The 23,119-nt window shown below is 34.1% G+C and overlaps 3 protein-coding genes across 3 annotated transcripts; 1 reads left to right on the top strand and 2 right to left on the bottom strand.

Moving 5' to 3' along the window:
• Nucleotides 1-1,969: 1,969 nt before the first annotated feature.
• Nucleotides 1,970-4,240, top strand: LOC123886403 (subtilisin-like protease SBT3). Its single transcript, XM_045935722.1, has one exon. It carries the CDS (start codon nt 1,970-1,972, stop codon nt 4,238-4,240), a length of 2,271 nt encoding a protein of 756 aa, XP_045791678.1.
• A 5,601-nt stretch (nt 4,241-9,841) lies between these two features.
• Nucleotides 9,842-15,912, bottom strand: LOC123886402. The gene is made up of 6 exons (XM_045935721.1): nt 15,371-15,912; nt 11,469-11,751; nt 11,152-11,379; nt 10,488-10,742; nt 9,933-10,406; nt 9,842-9,847 (listed from the first exon to the last, which is right to left on the bottom strand). Exons 2-6 carry the CDS (start codon nt 11,742-11,744, stop codon nt 9,842-9,844), a joined length of 1,239 nt encoding a protein of 412 aa, XP_045791677.1. The 5' UTR covers nt 11,745-11,751; nt 15,371-15,912.
• On the bottom strand, nt 11,932-15,186 carry LOC123886401. Its single transcript, XM_045935720.1, has one exon. The coding sequence runs from the start codon at nt 15,184-15,186 to the stop codon at nt 11,932-11,934; it is 3,255 nt and encodes a 1,084-aa protein (XP_045791676.1).
• Nucleotides 15,913-23,119: the final 7,207 nt, after the last annotated feature.

Below are 23,119 nucleotides of genomic sequence, written 5' to 3'. Positions count from 1 at the left end.
AAATGGTCCCTTAAAGACATTTTTGGTTTCAGATTGGTCCCTTAAAGAAAAAAAGGTCCAAATAAGTCCCTTAAAGAAAAAAAAGTCCGAATAGGTCCCTTAAAGACATATCCGTTAATCAGTTTGGTCCCTAAAAAGAGGTCTAAATAGAACCAAACTGATTAACGGAGATGTCTTTAAGGGACCTATTCGGACTTTTTTTTCTTTAAGGGACCTATTTGGACATTTTTTTCTTTAAGGGACCAATCTGAAACCAAAAATATCTTTAAGAGACCATTTTACTAATTAAGCCTTATATTTATGTTCTCAAAATTTCAGTTGGTATCACAATTATAAATCCGTCTTTTATAATTATAAAACTTCTGACATGTCATCTATCCGTGCAATGAAAAGATAAATGGAGTCCTAAATGGAGCTTTTTTTACATGGACCGAAAATAAAATTTGGAAATTTTGTATGGACCTAAAACTAAAACATTTAACTCTACAAATTAAAAATAATAATAATAATAATAATAATAATAATAATAATAATAATAATATATGGGGTCCATTTGAATTTGACTTATTTTGAACTTATGAAAATAGTTTATGCAAATAAATAAAGTTTTATAGTAATTCATAAGTTTTTGCTAACAAAAATTGTATCTTTATAAATAAGTTGTTTTCTCATAAACTACATTGAAAAACGTATAATAATACATAAAAACTTATTTATTTGCATAAGATGATTCGCATAAGCACAAAAATAGTCAAACCAAACGGACCCATAGTATTGTTGAGAATCTTCAAAAATTAAAATTCAATATCTATACCTGTATATAAATAGGATACAAAAAAAAAATTTCTGTAAACTTTTCATTATACCAACAATACAGTAAATTTTTTTTTAGCATAAAAAATATTTTATTAGCAAACTTTCAATAACATAAGGCATGTCTTTTTTTTAGCGGCAAAAATCTTTTATTAACAAACTCACCATAATACATGTCTTTTTATCGGAATGCGTAAAATCAACGCATTGGAAATTGTAGTGTTTACCTTTTTGAATAAAAAGTTTCTTTAAATAGAATGCTTAAAAAGTGCCCTGGGGACACTCGTTAGCAAGACCCTTTACATAATTACGTACAGACAAGCGCGGAACGCGCCCTGTCTGGCCCTAGTTAATTATAAAAAAAAAAGGTGAACACATAATATGTATACCAAAGAATTAAAAAAATAATAATATTCAATATTTTTTTGACTAAATTAATATTCAATATTTAAATCTTATATAGGTACTCTTTATACTCAAATGTCCATTTAAAAATTAAAATAGTAACACCAAATTAAGAAAGTGAATTTTTGCTATCCTTAAAACACCAAATAGACAGTTATTTTGAAACGCTAAATCTGACGAAACTGGACAATTAAAAAAAAAAAAAACGGAGTATGTTTTTGTTTTCTTGACTAAAATTTATTTGTATTGGAGTACATATATAAAATAAAAAAATATTTACTAATCTAAAAGGTAATAAATATTTGCCTTAATTATAAGCAAATTTCTATTTTTTAGATTCATCGAAAAACTAATGTATTTGGTCTATAATTAAGGTCAGATTCATTTGTTATCCAATGAATCTAAAAAGTGAAAAGTTGCTTATAATTAAGGTCGACGGGAGTAATTATTATCTAGACTAGATACAAATAATCATATTTTTTTTTGGTAAGGAAAGAATCGTCCATAATTAAAAAAAAAAACAAAAAAAGAAAAAACATAAGAAAGAAACGTTTTGTACAAAAAGAAAAGAAACGTTCATAATTTAGTTTGACCTCATAGTGACCGATTTAATTTTTTATTTAGTACAAATCAATATATGCAGATTTTTTTATTTTTCCGTTACGATACATGTATGTGGTATATGAATATTAGCATCAAAACAACTTATTTTATACTGCATCATAGATAACCAAGCGACTGGATTTCAACCATGGCTTCCAATATTCGTCTATCTTTGTGGTTCTCTTATATTGCAAGTCTTCACTTAAGTTTTACTTTGGCTCGCTCTGATAATTATATCATTCATATGGATTTATCAGTTATGCCAAAAGTATTCTCAAATCAACATAGTTGGTATGAATCCACTCTTTCTCAAGTTACTCCTACCAACAATATTCTCAAGTCTACCTCTTCTAAAATTATTTATACATACAACAATGTTATGAATGGTTTCAGCGCGAATCTATCACCAGAAGAGCATGAAGCTCTCAAAACCTCCCCCGGTTACATCTCTTCAATACCTGATTTACCGCTGAAGCTAGACACAACACATTCACCTCAATTTCTTGGCCTTAATCCCGACAAAGGAGCATGGAAAACTTCAAAGTTTGGTCAAGATATAATCGTTGGTGTGGTTGACACCGGTGTTTGGCCAGAAAGTGAAAGTTTCAAAGATCATGGAATGACTAAAGTTCCTTCTAAATGGAAAGGTCAATTATGTCAATTTGAAAATACAAACAATTCATCTTTTTGCAACAAGAAACTCATTGGAGCTAGATTCTTCAACAGAGGGTTCTTGGCAAAATTTTCTAACATAAGTGCAACGATTGTGAACACCACACGTGATGAAGATGGTCATGGGACCCACACTTCGACAACAGCAGCCGGAAGTAGAGTAGATGGTGCATCTTTCTTTGGTTATGCAAATGGAACAGCTAGTGGAATAGCTTCATTATCTAGAGTCGCCATCTACAAGACTGTGTGGGGACCAAAAGGAGATGCAGTATCATCTGATGTAATAGCTGCAATTGATGCTGCAATAGCCGACGGTGTTGATGTTCTTTCATTATCACTAGGCTATAGCAATGTGTCTTTGTATGAAGATGGTGTTGCTATAGCAACATTTGCAGCTATGGAGAAAGGTGTTTTTGTTTCTACTTCAGCTGGAAATGATGGTCCTTCCTATAAAACTCTTCACAATGGAACACCATGGGTGACAACTGTTGCTGCTGGCACTCTGGATCGCGAATTTCGGGGGAGTCTTTCACTTGGTAATGGAGTCTCAGTCACTGGTTTTGCTTCTTATCTGGGAATCTTCTCTAATAGTAATATTCCAATTGTTTTCATGGGTATGTGTGATAATATTACTGAACTTATCAAAGTGAAGAGCAAGATTGTGGTTTGTGAAAACAATAATGGAACTCTTTCTAGCCAATTTTATAATGTGGCTGAAGCAAGAGTTGTTGGAGGTGTTTTCATATCAAACATATCTGAAATTGAAATGTCACAACTCTTATGGCAGCCGCTTCCATTGATCATTATTAACCAGAAATATGGAGAAATTGTCAAAGATTACATACAGAGTAACTCTAACTCTAGTTCAGTAGCAAAAATGTCTTTCAAGATAACATCTTTTGGTGTTAAACCAACACCTAGTCTGGATTATTATAGTTCAAGAGGGCCTTCAAATAGTTGTCCATATGTTTTGAAACCTGACATTACAGGTCCTGGTACATCAATCTTAGCTGCATGGCCTACAAATATTCCTGTGTTGAGTTTTGGGTCTTATAAAATCTTCAACAAGTTCAATTTTCTAACTGGAACATCTATGTCATGTCCTCATGTTGCTGGTGTAGGAGCACTTTTGAAAGGAGCGCATGGCGATTGGAGCCCTGCAGCTATTAGATCGGCAATGATGACAACATCAGACATACTTGATAATACTAAAAAACACATCAAAGATCTTGCAACAGATAAAGAAGCAACCCCTCTTGCACTGGGAGCTGGTCACATCAACCCCAATAGAGCACTTGACCCTGGTCTTGTTTATGATGTTGGCGTACAAGATTATGTTAATCTTCTTTGTGGACTTAACTTTACACAGAAAAACATCTCCGCCATTACACGATCCTCTTTCAGTGATTGCTCTAAACCGTCATTGGATCTCAATTACCCTTCTTTTATTGCTTTCTTCAATGCTAGAAATTCTTCTTCAAAAACCACACAACATTTTCACAGAACAGTTACCAATGTTGGTGAAGGTCGAACGACTTATGTTGCTAGCATTACTCCAATTAAAGGGTTCCGTCTCAGCGTTATCCCAAATAAATTGGTGTTCAAGAAAAAGAACCAGAAGATAAGTTATAGGTTGAGCATTGAAGGTCCAACAATGAGACAAAATAATATAGAATCTTTTGGATATCTCACTTGGAAGGATGGGAAGCATGTAGTTAGGAGCCCTATTGTTGTAACCAATATGTAACTATATAAAAGATATTTATAGTCTTAAAATGTGATTATCACTTAAATCTGTCATATTTTTCATATTTTTACAATTGCAATTTGTAGTATCTTAAGAATATTTGAACATCAATATCAGTATATGATTGGATTTTCCTTGCTAGCTAGTGAATTCTGTTTAAGGCATCTGATAGACTTGTTTAAAATCGGTTTCCAATTTTCATAGTCATATCTTAATATAATTTTGTTTGAGAGTTGATACAGTTGTTCCAATATTTTAGTCCAGAGAGTTGTAAGGCGAATCAGCTTTCTATACTGCATAAACTTGTCATGTATTTTATTTTATATTAATCATTTGTGTTTTCTAATAAATAGCAGAACATATGAGGAAGTCTTACTTGGGCATATAATTTAGGCACATATATTTTATGTGTATCGAACACCTCTAATATTCGAGATAAGCCTGTGAAATTTGTTTTGGAGAAGTGATGATAATTTTGAACCATTAAGACATAATTTGTGAACCATTAAGACATCAACAATTAATCACATGGTATCCATATGTTGACTGTATCCCTTTCACAAGTTGGCACTGCAAAGACAAAGAAACCTTTTGTGAGGTACACACACTACAACATCTGGAAATTGTTGCCAGAACCGTGAAAATCGTTGCCTAAAAGAATAGGGGACGTTTTTCAAGTGTCTTGTATGCGAGCGTTGCTTATGATCTGAGGCGACGCTTTTTGTCACTTTCTGGGCACATTATTTTAAAGCGTCGCCTAAACTACAGGAAAAGGGAACGATTTTCCTTGTTACTTTCTGGGCACATAACCTTTGGCAATTAAAACAAGGGTAGTCACCTTCAATTGATTATTATGAGAAGCTTATTGCCCCCTGTTGATGTCACCTCCAATTGGTCTTGGTTGAGGACTCCTGCGAAGGTGTGAGTTTTCTCAAACTATGGATCTATAGATATCTCTTGTTGATGATTCTAGACCGTTATATCAATTTCCCCCTTAAGATATCCACAGTTTTGAGTAGTGCAACATGTTACTAGTGATGCAATGTCAGTGCTGTCAACTCAGGTGTTGTTTCTTACAACAATATATATAATCATTCTGGTCTTTACTATGCAGGAAGATGTTACATTGTTTGTATGTCCAAGTTTACTTTGTGTCTGTCCATAACTAGTTCTAGTGCCCGTGCTAACGCACGGGAAACACCGTCTTTTAGTAATTTCGTACACAATTATCAATTTATGAATGCTAATATATTATTAAGATTAAAATATTATGGATCAACAGGTAAAAGTTGGTGGCACGCTTTCAATAACCCCGTGATTTTGAGTAGCAGGTTGAGCATATAGTGAAATGCTAAGGATTAACAGAGTTTTTTTTTTCCCTTCAATTATCTTATCTCTTAGCATGGAACAAATATTAAAAGTTAGAAATGAAGTATGACATCAAAATTATTGACTAATTTACTATTTGATATCACATTAAATTAAATACAATTTTCCAAGTCCTAAAGAAGGGATATGGATTGAGTGTATTTACTTTCACCATGCAGTCATGCATTCACACTATCTAATAGTCCAAATTTAATACTCATCAAATAAATAAAAAACATAAATAAAATGAGTGGTTGAGATTCACCTGCAGTCAATTTTTGACTGCAGGGAATCCAAATCCCTAAAGAAGTAGAAAACTAAAAATGTCTTGCAATTTGTTCATCTTCATGACCACATATCCCTGGATTCAAGTCCTAAAGAAGTAGAAATACATGATAGTCATCATACTATGCCTTCAAAGACAAATCATTCGTTCAATTCTCCAAGTCCCGGTTTATTTTTGATGGTCCAACTTTCTTGCACATACCTTGCACATTAAGAACATCTCTATAAAGTCAATGCAAAAATTTCATATTTAAAAAGGGGGAGATAAATTCAATAAAAAAAATCACATGTGAATATAAAAATATTGAAATGATCATTCCTTGTACTCATAAGAAACTTTTCCTATAAAAATAACATGGAAGTAAAGTTTCCTATTGTACTCATAATAGTGTTCTCTTCCAAACAACAAAAGAACACTATCTATAAGGACTTTACTTCCAACACCATATGCAAAGAAATACTCTGTATTTCACTACTAGCCTAATGCAAGGTGTGATTAATAAAGCCACAAAAAGAAGGATTTAATTTGTCTGATTCTTCAAACAATAACCAAAAACATGTTGATACAATGGGACCAATAGCTGATGGAGGAACCCTACAGTTGAACTATAAGGAGAAAAACAATCAGGCAGAAACACAACAGAACATTAATATAAAAGAAAAATATGAACAGATAAATATAAGCATGTTGTGTAATTTAACCATAGAAGCTCTCAAACTTTAAAATCATCAATTCTTCCTCTTCTTACTACTTCACATTCTTTTTCCTCGACTTAGGTAGCACCCTGAATAAAGGTAACCAAACCAATAAATAAATAGAAAATGAATAATTAAAGAATCGTGAAAGCAACATTAATGATATTTGACAATAAAAGATAGCCAAACCATGTAGTTGAAACACTTATTGTAATAAGATATACATAGTTCAATAAGATATATCTTCCTAGTAAAATCTATTAATTAATGATGATTTGGCAACGATGTGGTTAAAGGTGGACAAATAAGCTTTATTTTCCTAACATGGGTTTGAGTTTGTATATTATTAAGATTAAGATTAAGATATCTAGGTAGGTTGCTTTCTATACAAGTTTTGTTTCTGATGGAAGACAAGTTTTTCTTCTGATAAATTTCTTCATTATCTAATGTGACTTCGGATCCTTTCAGGTGTCAAAAATTAAAGAGGCTTGGCTAGAGGTCTTTTAAGTTTAGAATGGTTTTCTACGATATACTTACGGTTAATTCCGTAGGTAAACCCTCAAATACATATAGTGACAGTCTTCTAGCAATGACATACTGACCAAAATTCGATGGGATACTGCGCCCATAATGCACGACTAGGGTGGCCGACGGTAAAAGACAACACGAGTTCTACCAACGGATTTTGGATCTCTGTCACTAATAGTTTTCGTCTCCATTCACTAGTGCAGAAAGGGGATTCCACTACCGGCCAAATAGGGATTCCACTACTGGCCGCGGCCGGTAGTAAACACACTCGTCGTTGTAAGTCAATACTTTCCACGACGGGTCTTTTTATACCCGTCGTGGTATGTCAGGTTTCTACTGTATTATTAATTAAATTTATGAGGATTCCACGACGGTTTTTACAAATACCGGTAGTGGTATGTATGAGATTCCACTACGGGTATTTTCAATATCCGTAGTGGTATGTATGGTTTTCATTTTTTTTTTAGAGTCTGGGATTCCACTACCGGTATTTGTAAATACCGGTAGTGGTATGTATAGTTTTCATTTTTTTTTTTAGAGTCTGGGATTCCACTACCGGTATTTACAAATACCGGTAGTGGTATGTATGGTTTTCATTTTTTTTTTTTTAGAATCTGGGATTCCACTACCGGTATTTGTAAATACCGGTAGTGGTATGTATGCTATTCCATTTTTTTTTTTAGAATTGAGGATTCCACTACGGGTAATTACAAATACCCGTAGTGGTATGTTAGTTTTCACTACTGATTGTTATAAATATCAGTAGTGGTATGTTAGTTTTTTTTTTTTTTTTTTTTTTCGTTTTTTTGTAGCTTCCTGTGCCTGCATATTAATATGAAAAATCAAAACTCTAGAACAGTATGCACATCCTAAAATACCAATTCCATCACCTGATAAACAGTCCTAAAATACCAATTCCTAAAATACCAATCCTAAAATACCAATTCCTAAAATACCAATTCTAAAATACCAATCCTTCATAAAATACCAATTCCATCACAAAAATACCAATTCTAATACCAATTCCTTCATAAAACCATCCTAAAATAGTCCAAAATAAACAGTCCAAAACAGTGAGATGCACATCCGAGCCAAAATACCAATTCCTGTGCCTGCATATTAATATGAAAAATCAAAACTCTAGAACAGTATGCACATCCTAAAATACCAATTCCATCACCTGATAAACAGTCCTAAAATACCAATTCCTAAAATACCAATCCTAAAATACCAATTCCTAAAATACCAATTCCTAAAATACCAATTCTAAAATACCAATCCTTCATAAAATACCAATTCCATCACAAAAATACCAATTCTAATACCAATTCCTTCATAAAACCATCCTAAAATAGTCCAAAATAAACAGTCCAAAACAGTGAGATGCACATCCGAGCCAAAATACCAATTCCATCACCTGATCTGCTTCCAAGACTCAAACTAAAGCTAATAACCAATTCATCACCCTGCAGAATCTCAAATTTGACAGAAACAAAGTTCAAATAAACAAGTGTAAACTAAAATTGCTGCAATGTATTGAATAGACCAATTTGCAAAAACAAAGTTCAAATAATTAACTATTCTATAACTCACCAGATAAATCTTAACCCTCCAATAACTCCAAAAAATATGTTGACCAACGTAATCGCAATTCATACATCTCCTCAGCTGTTAACTCTTTTGGGTCATTAAATACCTACAATAAGTAAATAATAATATAAAACTATTCTTGACTCGGTTATAAAAAATTATTGATGTATAAAAAATAAAAATTATTACCTCCATCCAAGAATCAGTTATCTTAGCAGTGACAATGTCCAACATATTTTTCATTACATAGTATCCACAGTCATTTGAATTATATTGTTTCCTCGCCTACAAATTATATATAGTAACATTTGATCAAAAAATACCACACTTACTTATCAAAAAAGTAAATATATATAAAGTTAGAATACCACACTTACTTGTGGATAAAGCCATACGGTATTGTTCTTTCTATTGCCATTCGCCATTTGATCAACCGTAAAAACACTAATTCATAAGAAAAAAAAAGCCGCATAAAATCATATAAAATTTGTAATAATTTATGTTTATAGTATATAACCAAAACCCCTAAAGTATAAACTTAATTACCTTGAAACAATTTTCTCCATTATTGGATTAAGTTTCCAATGTAGTGAACAAATAACAACCACGGTATTTATCTTTGGACAAAGTATTATCAACTGCCAATGTCCTCTGTACGCGTGCGTGGAAGAACAGTATTATATTGTTAATAACTATGAGTTATAAAAAATAAATAAGTATTAAAAAAATACACAAATTCATACAAACTTACGCATGGTTAAATGGTAATAATTGACACTCTTTCTTTTCATTTTGTAACTTATGCTGGATGTATTTCTTGCATTTACTTTGAGATATTCTCTGATCACTTTTTTTCCCAGCATCACCAACAATGTTCAGAAAAGTTGGTTCCAAAATTCCATATACATTTGTGGTGTTGTTTTCAATGCATAAACGATGAATGTACCTGAATATAATTTTAAAGTTAGGAGAGATATATAACATATTAACAGATATTGAGATAGTAGTAAATAAGAAAGTACACTTACGAGCACCAAACACTTAGAGTACTCATGTCGAGCCAAATAAAACCCACCAACAACTCTCTTATACACTTGCAAGACATGAGAAAATTAGTACACATTGAACAATGAATTAATTCTACATTCAAATGATCATCACCCCTTTTCAGAACCATGATTAACAATTTCTGAACATCGTCCATGTTATCTTGAGCCTCTGCTACCGGTGCAGGAGAACGACTTCCTTTTGCGCTTTCAGTGACAACAACCTCCTTGAGTTCATTTTGCATCTTGACCGGTGCAGGAGAACAACTCCCTTTTGCGCTTCCGGTGACAACAAGTTGTTCAGTTTGCGCTTCAGGTACCATGACTCTATTATTTGTATCAGAGGTTTGGGATAAACCCGTGGACTTTAGTGTCTCCATAAGAGAATCTTGCATCATCTTACGCTCTTGCGCCAACTTTTCCTCAAACTTAGCTTCCAAATCTGCTTTAAATGCTGCTAGTTGTTCTTTGACATCTATACCTTGACTTTGACGTGAAACCTTTGATCTTCCCCAGTAAGTGGTAATGTTATGTTTTTTTCCAACACCACGAACACTACCACCATGCTCAGGTGTTCCAATGGCTTCTGTTAGGACATCGTGACGTCTCGTTGGAACAAAGTCACCCTTTTTTGAGTCTTCAACAATTTTCTCCTACAACATGCACAAACAAAGTCACAATATAGTAAATAATTGTGTTACTTGAAGCAAAAGCATGATTATAATGTTACTTACAATTTTCTCAGCAACTTTTTTTACAGGCTCGGATGTGAATTCTCCCCCTTTCTTTTGTCGTGCTCTCGTCCATGTCTCATAGCGTTCCGGTGGAGATGGATGACGATCATCATCAGTTAAGCCAGAACTATCTTTCGATAAGGACAATCTCTTTTCATTGATCATCTGCTCCTCGAGCCTCTTATACCCTCCACGGGATAATACATGTGGGTAAACATTCTTTGCATGATTCTCCCTACCCTTTTGACTTTTTTCCTATTATAAACTCAAATAATTAGTAATGTAAAAATCACATTCAGCAGTTTCAGCAGTTTCAGCAGACTTAGGCAATGTTAAAGACAGTTTCAGTCAAGTTTCAGTCAAGTTTCAGTTTCAGTCAAGTTTCAGCAGACTACCAACAATGTTAAAGACAGTTTCAGTCACAGTTTCAGCAGTTTAGGCAATGTTTTAACGCAGTTTCAGCAGAATCACAGTTTTAGGCAATGTTAAAGACAGAAACAGCAGTTTTCGCGCGGTTTTAGCGCAGTTTTAGCGCGGTTTTAGCGCAGTAGCAGCAGTCAAGACATAAAAATCACAAAATCACAAATCACAAAACACAATATTTAACACAGTAGCAGCAGTAGCAGCAGTCAACACAGTTTAATGATTTTGAAATTACACTAACCTTAAAATCAGAGGTCTGTCGATACTTCACAAACTCTTCCCATATATCTTTTTTGATGTAAGGATACTTGACGTATGGAGGAACGTCATCTGGTTTGGGGTCTGTGATATAAGTTCTAGTCAACCGTGATTTAAAATCTTTCCACCGCTCCGCCGCATAGTGAAACCATATTTTCTTAAAATGATCATTCCTTTTTGCATCATCAAACTCGGGTATAACAAAAATAGCCTAAAATATTTACATTAAAAAATTTGGTGTTAGCATAAGATGTATTTGATATGATAATAAAATATAACAAAATGTTGAATTTCAAATACCTTAATATCTGTCCACATAGCATTTTTTACTCCTTCAGGTATATGTTTCCACAACTCTTTCGCAATACTGCATCTTTCTCGAGTAAGAAGTGCTACGTAACTCTTAAAATGGGAGGCATTGTTACCATAACACTCTCCAGTTTCTAGATCAAACTGGAGAGGGATCTTTATACCCGTTTTACGAACGTTTTCAATTGCTTTCAACATAGTGGGACCTCTAACACTTTTTTTATTACGTTGACTAGTTTCAGCAGAGTTGTCGGTTGAATCAGCCATATCGTATCTGTTTAAGTATTTAAACAATACAGCAGTAGCATAAGTTTTTTTTTCAAAACATAAAAGCTAAAAACTAACAGTACATATTCAAAACATTACAGATGCATTACATAAACAGCACATCAAAACATAATCAAAATAAAAGGAGAAAAGCAATGATATGCTAGCATCTGCAGCTTTTTCTTCTCTAATCCCATATTCCTTCGTCATGATCTAAACGAATAGCTGCATGCACATCATCCTCTTCGTTTTCTTCAATGAAGGTAGGCACATCTGATGAGAAAGGAGGAATTTCGGAAATATCAAGCTCTTGATTTTCATAACTACCATGCACATTTTTTCCTTGTAGAACCACCGACCACCGTTCATTAGAAGGATCTTTGACATAAAACACCTGTTTTGCTTGGGATGCCATGATGAAAGGTTCGTCTTTATAAGCTAACTTGCAAAGATCAACTATTGTAAATCCTAATTCATCAATTCTCACACCATTGTTGATATCAATCCATTTACATTTAAATAAAGGCACTTTAAACACAACGTAATCAACCTCCCAGATCTCTTCAATCACCCCAAAGTAGGGTGTAGATGCCATAACCGGATTTTTATCTTTGGAACTAGAGAAGTGCATGGACTCTGCCACAATCATAACCCCACTATTTTGCATGGTACTGCGGTCATCCTTTGATTTTGTATAAAAGGAAGTTTTGTTAATATCATATGCACTCCAAGTCAATATGTTACATTTAGGCTCATAGGACAACCACTTTATTGTATCGGAAACACTATCATCTTGGCAGACCTTTTCTTTAAACCACTCTGAGAATTTCTTATTATGCTCTCTTAACACCCATTTTTCATTCATCTTATCGTGCATTTTCTTTATGATGCTTTTGTGAGCAGACAAGTAAGGTTGAACTTCATCAGTGTTATTCAATATATACAAATGTGCTTGAAGAATTATATCAATATGCATGCTCTTGACATTTAAACCTTGCGTGCCCACACCGTCACATCTTCCATCATGACGAGACTTGGGAACCCCTATAGCATCCACTTCTGACAAATAGTTTGAACAAAACTCAATAGCTTCTTCTGCAATGTACCTCTCAACAATCGAAGCTTCCGGACGGTGTGGGTTTTTTGTATACCCTTTTAGGATCTTCATGTATCGCTCTATTGGATACATCCACCGTAAATAAATTGGGCCACACAATCTAATCTCCCTTACTAGATGAACAATCAAATGAACCATAATGTCAAAAAATGAAGGAGGAAAATACATCTCCAATTGACACAAGATAACTGCAGCTTCGTTTTCCAACTCGTCTAACTTCAATGGATCAATTGCTTTACAACATATTGCATTGAAGAATAAGCACAACCTGCATATAGCTTTCCTAACATTATCGGGCAATATCCCACGAATAGCCACAGGTAGTAGTTGTTGCATCAAGACATGACAATCATGAGATTTTAAGCCGATTAATTTGAGATCTTTCATTGATACAAGGCTCTTGACATTTGACGAGTAACCATGTGGCACTTTGATACTTTGTAAACACTTGCAAAAACTTGTTTTCTCGTCTTTAGACAAAGTGTGACACGCGGGAGGCAAATATGTCTTGTCATTGATTTTTTGTGGTAATAACTCTTGTCGTATACCCATCAAATCCATATCAAGACGAGCATGTGCACCATCTTTTGTCTTGCCTTTAATGTCGAGAAGTGTTCCAATTACACTATCACATACATTTTTCTCCACGTGCATCACATCAATACAATGTCTTACATCAAGACTAGACCAATATGGAAGATCAAAGAACACTGACCTCTTTTTCCATATACTTTTCACAACAGGCTGCTTTTTCCTTTTGACACTTTCACTTTCGGCTTTTGGCACTTTCGCTTTTGGCACTCTCCCTTTTGGCTTTTGGCACTTTCCGAAGACAACATTAATGTCTCGTTGTCGTTCATAAACTTCCTCTCCAGTTAAGGGCGTTGGAGCAACACCATTCTCTTGGTCTCCGTCAAAAGCTTTTCGCAATCTACGATATGGATGATAACGATTTAGAAATTTTCGGTGGCCAAGATAAACAGTCTTCTTTCCATTTTTCAGTTGCTTATAACATGTTTTTTTTTCACATATGGGACACGCATTATGCCCTTTAACGGAATACCCAGACAAATTGCCGTATGCCGGAAAGTCGTTGATGGTGCAAAACAACATGGCACGCATGTTGAACTGTTCACCAGAATACGAATCAAAAACATCCACTCCTTCCTCCCACAACACTTTCAAATCATCAATTAGTGGACTTAGATAAACATCTATGTCATTTCCTGGTTGTCTTGGGCCTGAAATCATCATCGATAACATAATATATTTACGCTTCATGCACAACCAAGGAGATAGGTTGTAAATCATCAGGAGAACAGGCCATGAACTATGGTTAGTACTTTGATTACCAAACGGATTCATTCCATCAGTAGCAAGTCCAAGTCTAAGGTTTCTCGACTCTTTGCCAAAATTTGGAAACAAAGAGTCAATTTTCTTCCATTGCAAAGAATCAGCTACATGGCGAATTTGGCCATCACATTTTCTCTCTTCTGCATGCCATCTAAGATTCTTTGCGTCATTTGCATTAGCAAACAATCTCTTGAACCTTGAAATTATTGGTAGGTACCATACGACTTTCGCGGGAGGACCCGTTTTGGTCACCTCATCATCACTAGAATCACCATCTTTCTTTTTGTAGCGAGACGCCTTACATGTCGGACAATGATTATAGTTTACAAACTCTTTTCGGTATAATATACAATCATTAGGGCATGCATGTATCTTTTCATACTCCAAACCCATTGGACACAATACTTTTTTCGCCTCGTAATAACGATTTGGCATTACATTACCTTCTGGAAGCATTTGTATCAACAATTCAAGCAATTCAGTGAAACTTTTGTCGGTCCACCCATTTTTTGCTTTCAAATTAAACAATTTTAACACCGCAGACAAACGGGTAAAATTTGTGCATCCCGGATACAATGGTTCATCCTTGTCACTGCATAAAGTTTCATACACATGCGCCCTCTTAAACGAATCTTCTCCAATATCACGCATCATGTCTTCCAGTCGATCATCGATATCCACACTACCACTTTCTCTATGGGACACACTTGGCGTTGCAACTACTTCACCGTGCCATATCCATTGTGTATAATTTTGACAAATCCCGTCACAAATTAGATGATTCATGATTTCTTTCTTAGTACGTTTTGGTTCTTTATTTGCACAATTTATACACGGACATAGAAAAAGTGGAGGAAATTCAGGAGGAGGACGTTCTAGTTCAGCATTACTTTCCGCAAACTGTAGAAATTCCATCACTCCATGTCTGTACTCAGTACTTAATCGATTAGCTCTCATCCAACTACGGTCCATACCTACGTTTCGAAATTTATGCATTCTAAGTTAAAGGAATGACTAGGTTGTTACTATTGCGAAACATTCTCTCGCCCTATTTTAATAAAAATTCATAGCCTATAACAGAATGACTAGATTATGCATTCTATTTTAATAAAAATTCATAGCCTATAGCTTCTATGTTTTGAAATAGAATCGGTACCTGTAGATGAGACCGTGATTGAACCTTCTAACTTCAAACAAAGATGACAACACCAAAAAAGAGCAACACCAGCCCCTGCACAGCACAAGCAACACGCAGGAGCAGCAATCACCGCCTAACGCAGGAGCAGCAATCACCGCCTAACACAGCAACCCCTGCACAGCACAAGCATTGATAATTTTATAAATATGTTTATACAACTTAGTTAATATCAAAACAAGTTGTATGTTTATACAATTGGCCATAAATATTGACCCCTGCCCATGGCCAAGTTGTATGTTTTCTTGAAGCCGAAGCTGAAGGGTATTTGCAAGAAAAAAGATCCCATCTTATAAGGCTATGTGGTGAAGCTGAAGGGTATTTGGAGAGACACTACTCAGCTATCTTAGGCTCATACCAAAACCCTCTTGACCATCTCCATATTTTCCCTTACTATTCTAACTACATCAAACTTGGTCACCTTGAGTAAGTATATTATATGGCAGAGATATTAAGCACTATTCTAACTCCATATTTTCACTCCTTAGCCAACCTTGAATATATTAAGTACTATAACTTGAGTGACTTCTATATACCTTGAATATATTAAGCACAAGGTTAACATGAGTGACTTCTATATACTTGCTTATACCTAACACCCTCATGTGCAGCAACATAACGAATTTTGAATCACACTTTGACATTAAAACATGGCTTGGTTATTTGAATTTTCTTGCCTATTTGGAGTTTAGCTTCAACAATAAAATCTGATATAATAGCAGCAAAATAGCAGCAAAACATGGCTTGGTTTAAAACATTACATATCATCTATGAAGTAAAAAATAATCAAAATAGCAGCAAAATAAATATCATAAACAGAAATGACCATATATCTTTTTACTTTTCATTAAATCTCATGCTAAAGTGACCTACACAGACCTACACAGACTTCCAAATCTCATGCAAATTTGTATTTTTATATTGACATTCTCATCATCAAGCCATCAAGCAGAAGAAGAATGAAAACCCACACAAAAAAACACAGACCCACACAGAAATGAACATCACAGACCCACGAAAACGACGTGAATGAAAACGAATGAAAACCCAAGCGAATGAAAACGAATGAACAAGAATGAAAATGAATGAAAACGAAAACGAATGAAATTTGGAGGAAGTTTGATTTATTCATACCTTTACCGAATAAAAACGAAGAAATTTGGAGGCGATTCAAGCATTCTAGGGTTTGGAGAATGAAACCGAATGAAATTGGAGAGATTGGAGAATGGAGAATGGAGAATGGAGAGATTGGAGAATGATTGGGAAATTGGAGTGTTTGATTTGAAGAACTTGGGACGATTTGGAAGAACTTGGGACGATTGAGAATGGAGAGTTTGCAGTGGGAGGGAGATTGAACGCGTATGAAAATTGGGAATGAAAATGACAATATGAAAAATATAATAACACTATTAGGATTCCACTACCGGTGAATCCTAGATCGGTAGTGAAAAGTGGGAATATGAAAAAAATAATAACACTATTAGGATTCCACTACCGGTGAATCCTAGATCGGTAGTGGAAGATAATTAAAACAAATTTGTACGTAATTACGACATTGCCACCGTGTCTACTTTCCACTACGGATTTAGCAAAGCCGGTAGTGAAATCCCTTGTCTCTGAACTTTCCACTACCGTTTTAAAAATATCAGTAGTGGAATCCTTTGGTCAAATGTATTTCACTACTGGTATTCACATACCGGTAGTGGTATCTCCAAACCAAAAGTCATTTTTCTACTAGTGATTTTAAATCTCAGTGTCATACTCATATCCCATTAATTCAATGTCCCATGTGGTTAATGAAATAATCTACTTGTACTAAAACCGAAAACAGTCTTGGAAACACTTGACTAAGAGGAGTTGCACCTATCCAAATTTCTTGCCAAAAATTTTGTTGTCGCAACATTTCCCCTTTTTTAATAATTATATCCCGATATCAATGTCCACCTTCTTTCGCTTTGATCAATCCTAGCCTACATAGATCTTTCCACTAAAGTGATGATAATCCAGCATTACCTCATCTATTTAAATCTGACGTGACCACTACATCCCCATCCCCACCATAATTTGATTTTAGAACTGAAGCCCATAGCATATCAGGAGATGTTATCAAGCGCCAATGCCATTTCGCAAGAAGAGAGACATTGACCAATCTTGAATTTTCTATTCCAAGCACCCCACACTCCTTTGAATAGCATACATCCGCCCACACCACTCAAAGAATTTTTTTACTTCCAAGCTCCGGCCCATAGAAAATTTCTTTGTATCATCACCATTTTCTTCCATACTATCATCGGCATTTTCATAAATGACAAATAGAATGTCGGAATTGCCGCTAGAACGTAGTTAATTAAAATTACCATACCACCTAAACTCACATATCTATTTTTCCATAAATGTAGTCTTTTTGAAGCACTTTGATTACTGGTTTCCACGTTGCTTCTTTCCTTGCGATAGCACCGACCGGTAGCCCAAGATAGATGAATGGCAACTCCCCCAAATTACAATTTAAAAACCTTGCTTCTGTTTCCAAGAATATTCGGTCCATAAGCACCCCGAAAATCTTACTCTTTGCTAAATTCACTTTGAGCCCCGACATCAACTCAAACCATCTAAGAATCGCCTTGACACACCACAAGTTTTCAACACACGCATCTCCAATGAACAAAGTATCATTGGCATATTGTAAATGCGACACTGAAACTTCCGAACTAATTATCACAAAAGGTGTAAAGAAGCCCACACACACCGCTCTTGATATAAGTGCCCTAAGACCCTCGACCACAAGTAAAAATAAGAATTGCACCAATGGGTCCCCATGTTTTAAACCTTTAGATATGTTCACCTCTTGAGTCAGACTACCATTTACCAAGACGGAAAGGTTTCCAAAAAATTCACAAGCCTTCATCCAAGCAATCCATTTTTCTCAAAACCCGAACCAACATGTATTCTAAGAATCCCCAATTTAACGAGTCATTTGCCTTATCAAAATCCACCTTAAATATCATCAACCCTTGTTTGCCCTCTTTGCTAAATCCACTACCTCATTCACCGTCAACACACCATCAACAAGCAGTCGACCTTTTATAAAAGCCAATTAGTTTTTGAGATAAATTTTTCCATTACTAATCCAAGTCTTGTTGCCAACACCTTTGCCACTATTTTATACACACTACCTTCCTCCCCTTAATACAAGCATGGAAGAACCTTGAATTAGCATCACCCTCTTTGAGCCACTTTGACTTTGCTCTTTGAAATTGTATACAATCTCTACTTTTCAATAACATCCAAAGAAGCTCACTATTATTTTTCTCACTTTAATTCTAACTCCTCACTTTCTCTCACCAATGAAGCTATTTTATAATCAACATTGTTCCACTTTTTTAGAACCTCTTTGAGCACCTTCAATTTTTCTCTGAATACATGCCACATCCAACCTCTATGTCTCGACTGTGACCAGGAGCCTACCACCACTTCCTTAAATTTCTTATTCTTCAACCAATGATTATTAAATCGGAAATGTTTTGGACCCCAATCCACATTCGAATACCTTAGAATTAGTGGACAATGATCGGAGACATCTGTTGGAAGCGTCCACAAACTCACATTCCCTAATTCTTCTCTCCAATTGCTAAATACCAATATATTAAAATAGAAGTCACCCAGAACACACATACATATGCCACATAGCATTGTCTTGCCACCAATAAATCAAACCCACAATTGTTTCTTTGCTATCAAATTACAAGGCACGTACAATTTTATAATATACTTCTTTTTTTCTCTCTCCCCACTGAAGACATGTACCCCATAGATCCTTGTCCTTGGAATGTATGCAATAGCTTTTCTTTATCGTTGTCCCATACCAGTAACATCTCTCCACTCCTCCCAATTTTCGGGTTACAAATTCAGTCAAGATTATCTCTACCATACCCTCTACACAGAGCAGAATTGACATTATTTATTTTTGTTTCTTGTAGTGCCAACACATCTACCTGCTCCCTTCATTCTGTCTAGTGTTCTCAACCTTTCTCATTACTATTAAGTATTAATACCCAAATTCAAACCTATATAAAATAGTCTTCCCGCTTAGATTCTAACTTCTTGTATATGATCATCACCCACCAAATTCACCTCACCTTCATTTAGCACAATTTGAATATTCGAGCTCGAAATTAATTTTTGCACAGGTATACAATTACTTACCCGATATACTTAGAGCTTTCACTTTGGATTATGTCTTCTTGAGTCTCCAAAGCCTTTCCTTTTCTTTACTTTGGAACTTTTCTTTCTTTCCTTTTTTTTTTTTTTTTTTCTGCACCACCTTCTTTTTGTGAGAATTAATCAAGTGAGACCATTTATTTGGCCCAAAGAATAGAGCCTTCTTTTTGCACTCCCCCTCTTTAACCAATCTTCTACTTTCACATTTCAAACTCTTGACATATACACCCTCCGTGACAATATATAAGCAAAAGTCATCTTTTCAGGTTTATTATATATTTAATGTATCTGGTCTATATTATAAGATAGATACATTAAATATGCAATGAACCTAAAAAGTCAATTTTTGCTTATATAATGTCATGGAGGGATTTTCTCATTTAATATAGCCACCTCCCTATCCTTAAGCCACCTTACCTCTAAATTTTCTTCATTCGACATCATTGTCCCACACCCCCATGTTTCTTTTTTGGCCCAAATTGAGCAACTCCCTTTTCGCACAATATTATTATTATCATCATATCCCATACAATATCTATATATATAATTCCTAGATAGTTCTCCTACTATCCATCTTAACCCTAATCCACATCACCCACTTACATCCAATTAAATCACACAATAATGTCACATCACTTCCTTATATTATATCATTTTCATCTCTATTTTTTTTTTTGTTTCCACATCACTTCCTTATATTATATCATTCTCATCTCTATTTTTTTTTTATATTATATCAATCTCATAATAAATAATAAAGAATTATGTTTCTCCAATTATCCAAAAATTGATGTCACAAGATGTTACAATTTTCTACATTATTATTGAATTATACCTCTCCAATTATCCAAAAATTGATGTCACAAGATGTTACACTTTTCTACATTATTATAACATTTCTTAGTGACAATGAAGATGAACATAGTTGGATTCTCTTTCAACATTTATCTCATTTAAATGTCAACCGTTTTCATAGAAACAACAAAGAGTTTATAATTTAGTCACACAAAAAAATACGAAGAGTGTATACATTATTGACTTAATTACATTATAATTTTAGAGAAGAGTGAAGGTTATGCAAAAAGTTAGGTTATGGGATTGAAATATATAATAACCATTATCATTATCATATTTCATTCAATTTTAGTGTGTCGCCTATGCGTTGCACTATTGCATTGGCTGACGCACCCCACAAAAAAAAAAATTCATTCAATTTTGATGGTCCGTACTCATTCTCTATACATATAGGTATATATATTGGTTGGAGGAAGTGATAAGTACATCACTTTTATATTATTATTATTATTATTATTTTCATTTTATAATACTTATTGTTACAATTTATACGAATAATTTTTCAACATTATAATATAAAATATCACATAACACCTGTGCATCGCACGGGTGTGAGACTAGTAATTTAGAGGTAACAATATAAATTTTTCTGGAGATTAAATACCAATTGGAACATTTGTTTAAAGTATAGTTTTAAAATCCGGACCGGTGATCGACCCGATCGAAGCACTGAGTTATTGGTTGGACCGATGGGTCACTGGTCGGACCGCATAACTGTTGGCCCGACCTTTATTTAAAAAATAATATAATTATACTAAAATATTGATCAAATATAAAATTAATATAAAAATTCATATACTCAAAAACTTCTCATTCCATCATTATTTTTATTTACCCATGCGATGCACGGGCATTATGCGTTGTTCTATAATGAATCGTCAAAAAATTATTTGTATAAATAATAAATTAATAATTGAAACAATAGATGCGGTAAAAAAATTGAAACAATAGATGTTATCAAAATAATATTAACAAAAACACTTAATTAAAACCATTTTTTATTATAGTGGGAATGCCAATAAAAATGCTTGGCACTAAAAAAACATTAAAAGAGGTGATTGTTTCACCTTTGATAACAATTTCAACGGTAGTAGTGAGGCTAGCATCATTGAGTGAGGCAACCATTTTAGTAATCCATTATAATGATTTATTGAATTTATGATATGAATTAATACATTCCACTTACTATCTAACTCTTGATTTATTCACAAAAAAAATGATCTAAAGACTATGATTGGTTGATATAATTAGGGTTGGGATTAGTGGTAGGAGAACTATTTAGGATTTATATATATAGATAGATAGATATTGCATCATACTTTCTAATATATATATATATATATATATATATATATATATATATATTGTTTTAAATTAACTATATTTCAAAATGAAATATACAATAAGTATAAAAAAAAAATAAACAATGTCTTTTATTAATAGGTATTCATAAAAAAAAAAAATAAACATATGTCTCATTCACTATGATAGCGTGATTTTTTATGTCTCTACAATCTACATAATAGTAACTACTATATATTAATTAAGTGAAATATGGTTACAATAACTGAATTCGCCAAGTGGTAAGTTTGTCCCCATTTTATCAAATGGTTTTGTGTTCAAAACCTCCTGGCCACATTTGGTATTTTTTGAAATAATTATTCAAGCTTATAAACCGTCCGGTCCGATTCAGCTGGATTTTTCCGGTTCGCGGTTCAACCAGAGACCCAGCTGGATCATTCCGGTTTTCAGCGGATTAAATGCAAAACCGGTTCTGCACCTGAACCGAACTGTGTATACTGCCGGTTCCCGACCGGACCGGTCCGATCGGTCGGTCTGGTCCGGTTTTAAAAACACTGGTTTAAAGCGTTCCGGTAACAATTTCAACTTTTCTGAAAATTACAAACATAACACTTTTATGTTACAAACCGAACACTTTGTTATATTTCCATCTCTTATAGAAGGTGTTGGACTTGGATTCTCTTCGATGCAGTTTTCACCGTAGGAGATTCCATTCACATATCTACCATTCATTTTTTTTTTTTTTTTTTGGTCAGTCTACCATTCATTTTTTAAATATAAAAAAATTAAAATTACATTGTTAATTAATTAAATAAAAGGCTGAGATGTCACAAAAAAATGCATGAAAAAAATCCTTAAATAAGGTGATACATTATGCATTACCTTTTTTTTTATACATTGATTCCTTTACTTTTCTCTCAACAGGTTTAGCTATTATTGAAAGTCCTTTTTTTCCATGTGATCAAAATTTATTAAATTAATTAAAATTAAGTAAATAGCTAAGCAACAAAAAAGTTGCCTTTCATAAAACATGGCATATATAATTGAAAATTGGCATAGGTCCCCAAAAGTAGTTTCTATGGTGCAGCAATCTCGGAACAAGGGGAGAACCAAAAATGTAAAAGCTCACCTTTCATCTGGTGGGATATCGCTGCCAATGGAGGCTAAACCTTTGGAAAAAAAAATTCAAAGGTTCTTAGAATAAAATGATTGACTGCAAAACATGATATGTGTGGTGAATTAAAATTATCTAGAAGTTTATAACCAATAAGGGGTATTTTTTTATTTAGAATCATCTGTCTTTATTGCTTTTACTCGTCATCTATTTAAATAGGT

The sequence above is a fragment of the Trifolium pratense genome, linkage group LG5, assembly GCF_020283565.1.
Source record: "Trifolium pratense cultivar HEN17-A07 linkage group LG5, ARS_RC_1.1, whole genome shotgun sequence".
In the NCBI taxonomy this organism is placed as follows: domain Eukaryota; kingdom Viridiplantae; phylum Streptophyta; class Magnoliopsida; order Fabales; family Fabaceae; genus Trifolium; species Trifolium pratense.
This window is presented reverse-complemented; position numbering and strand designations above follow the sequence as displayed.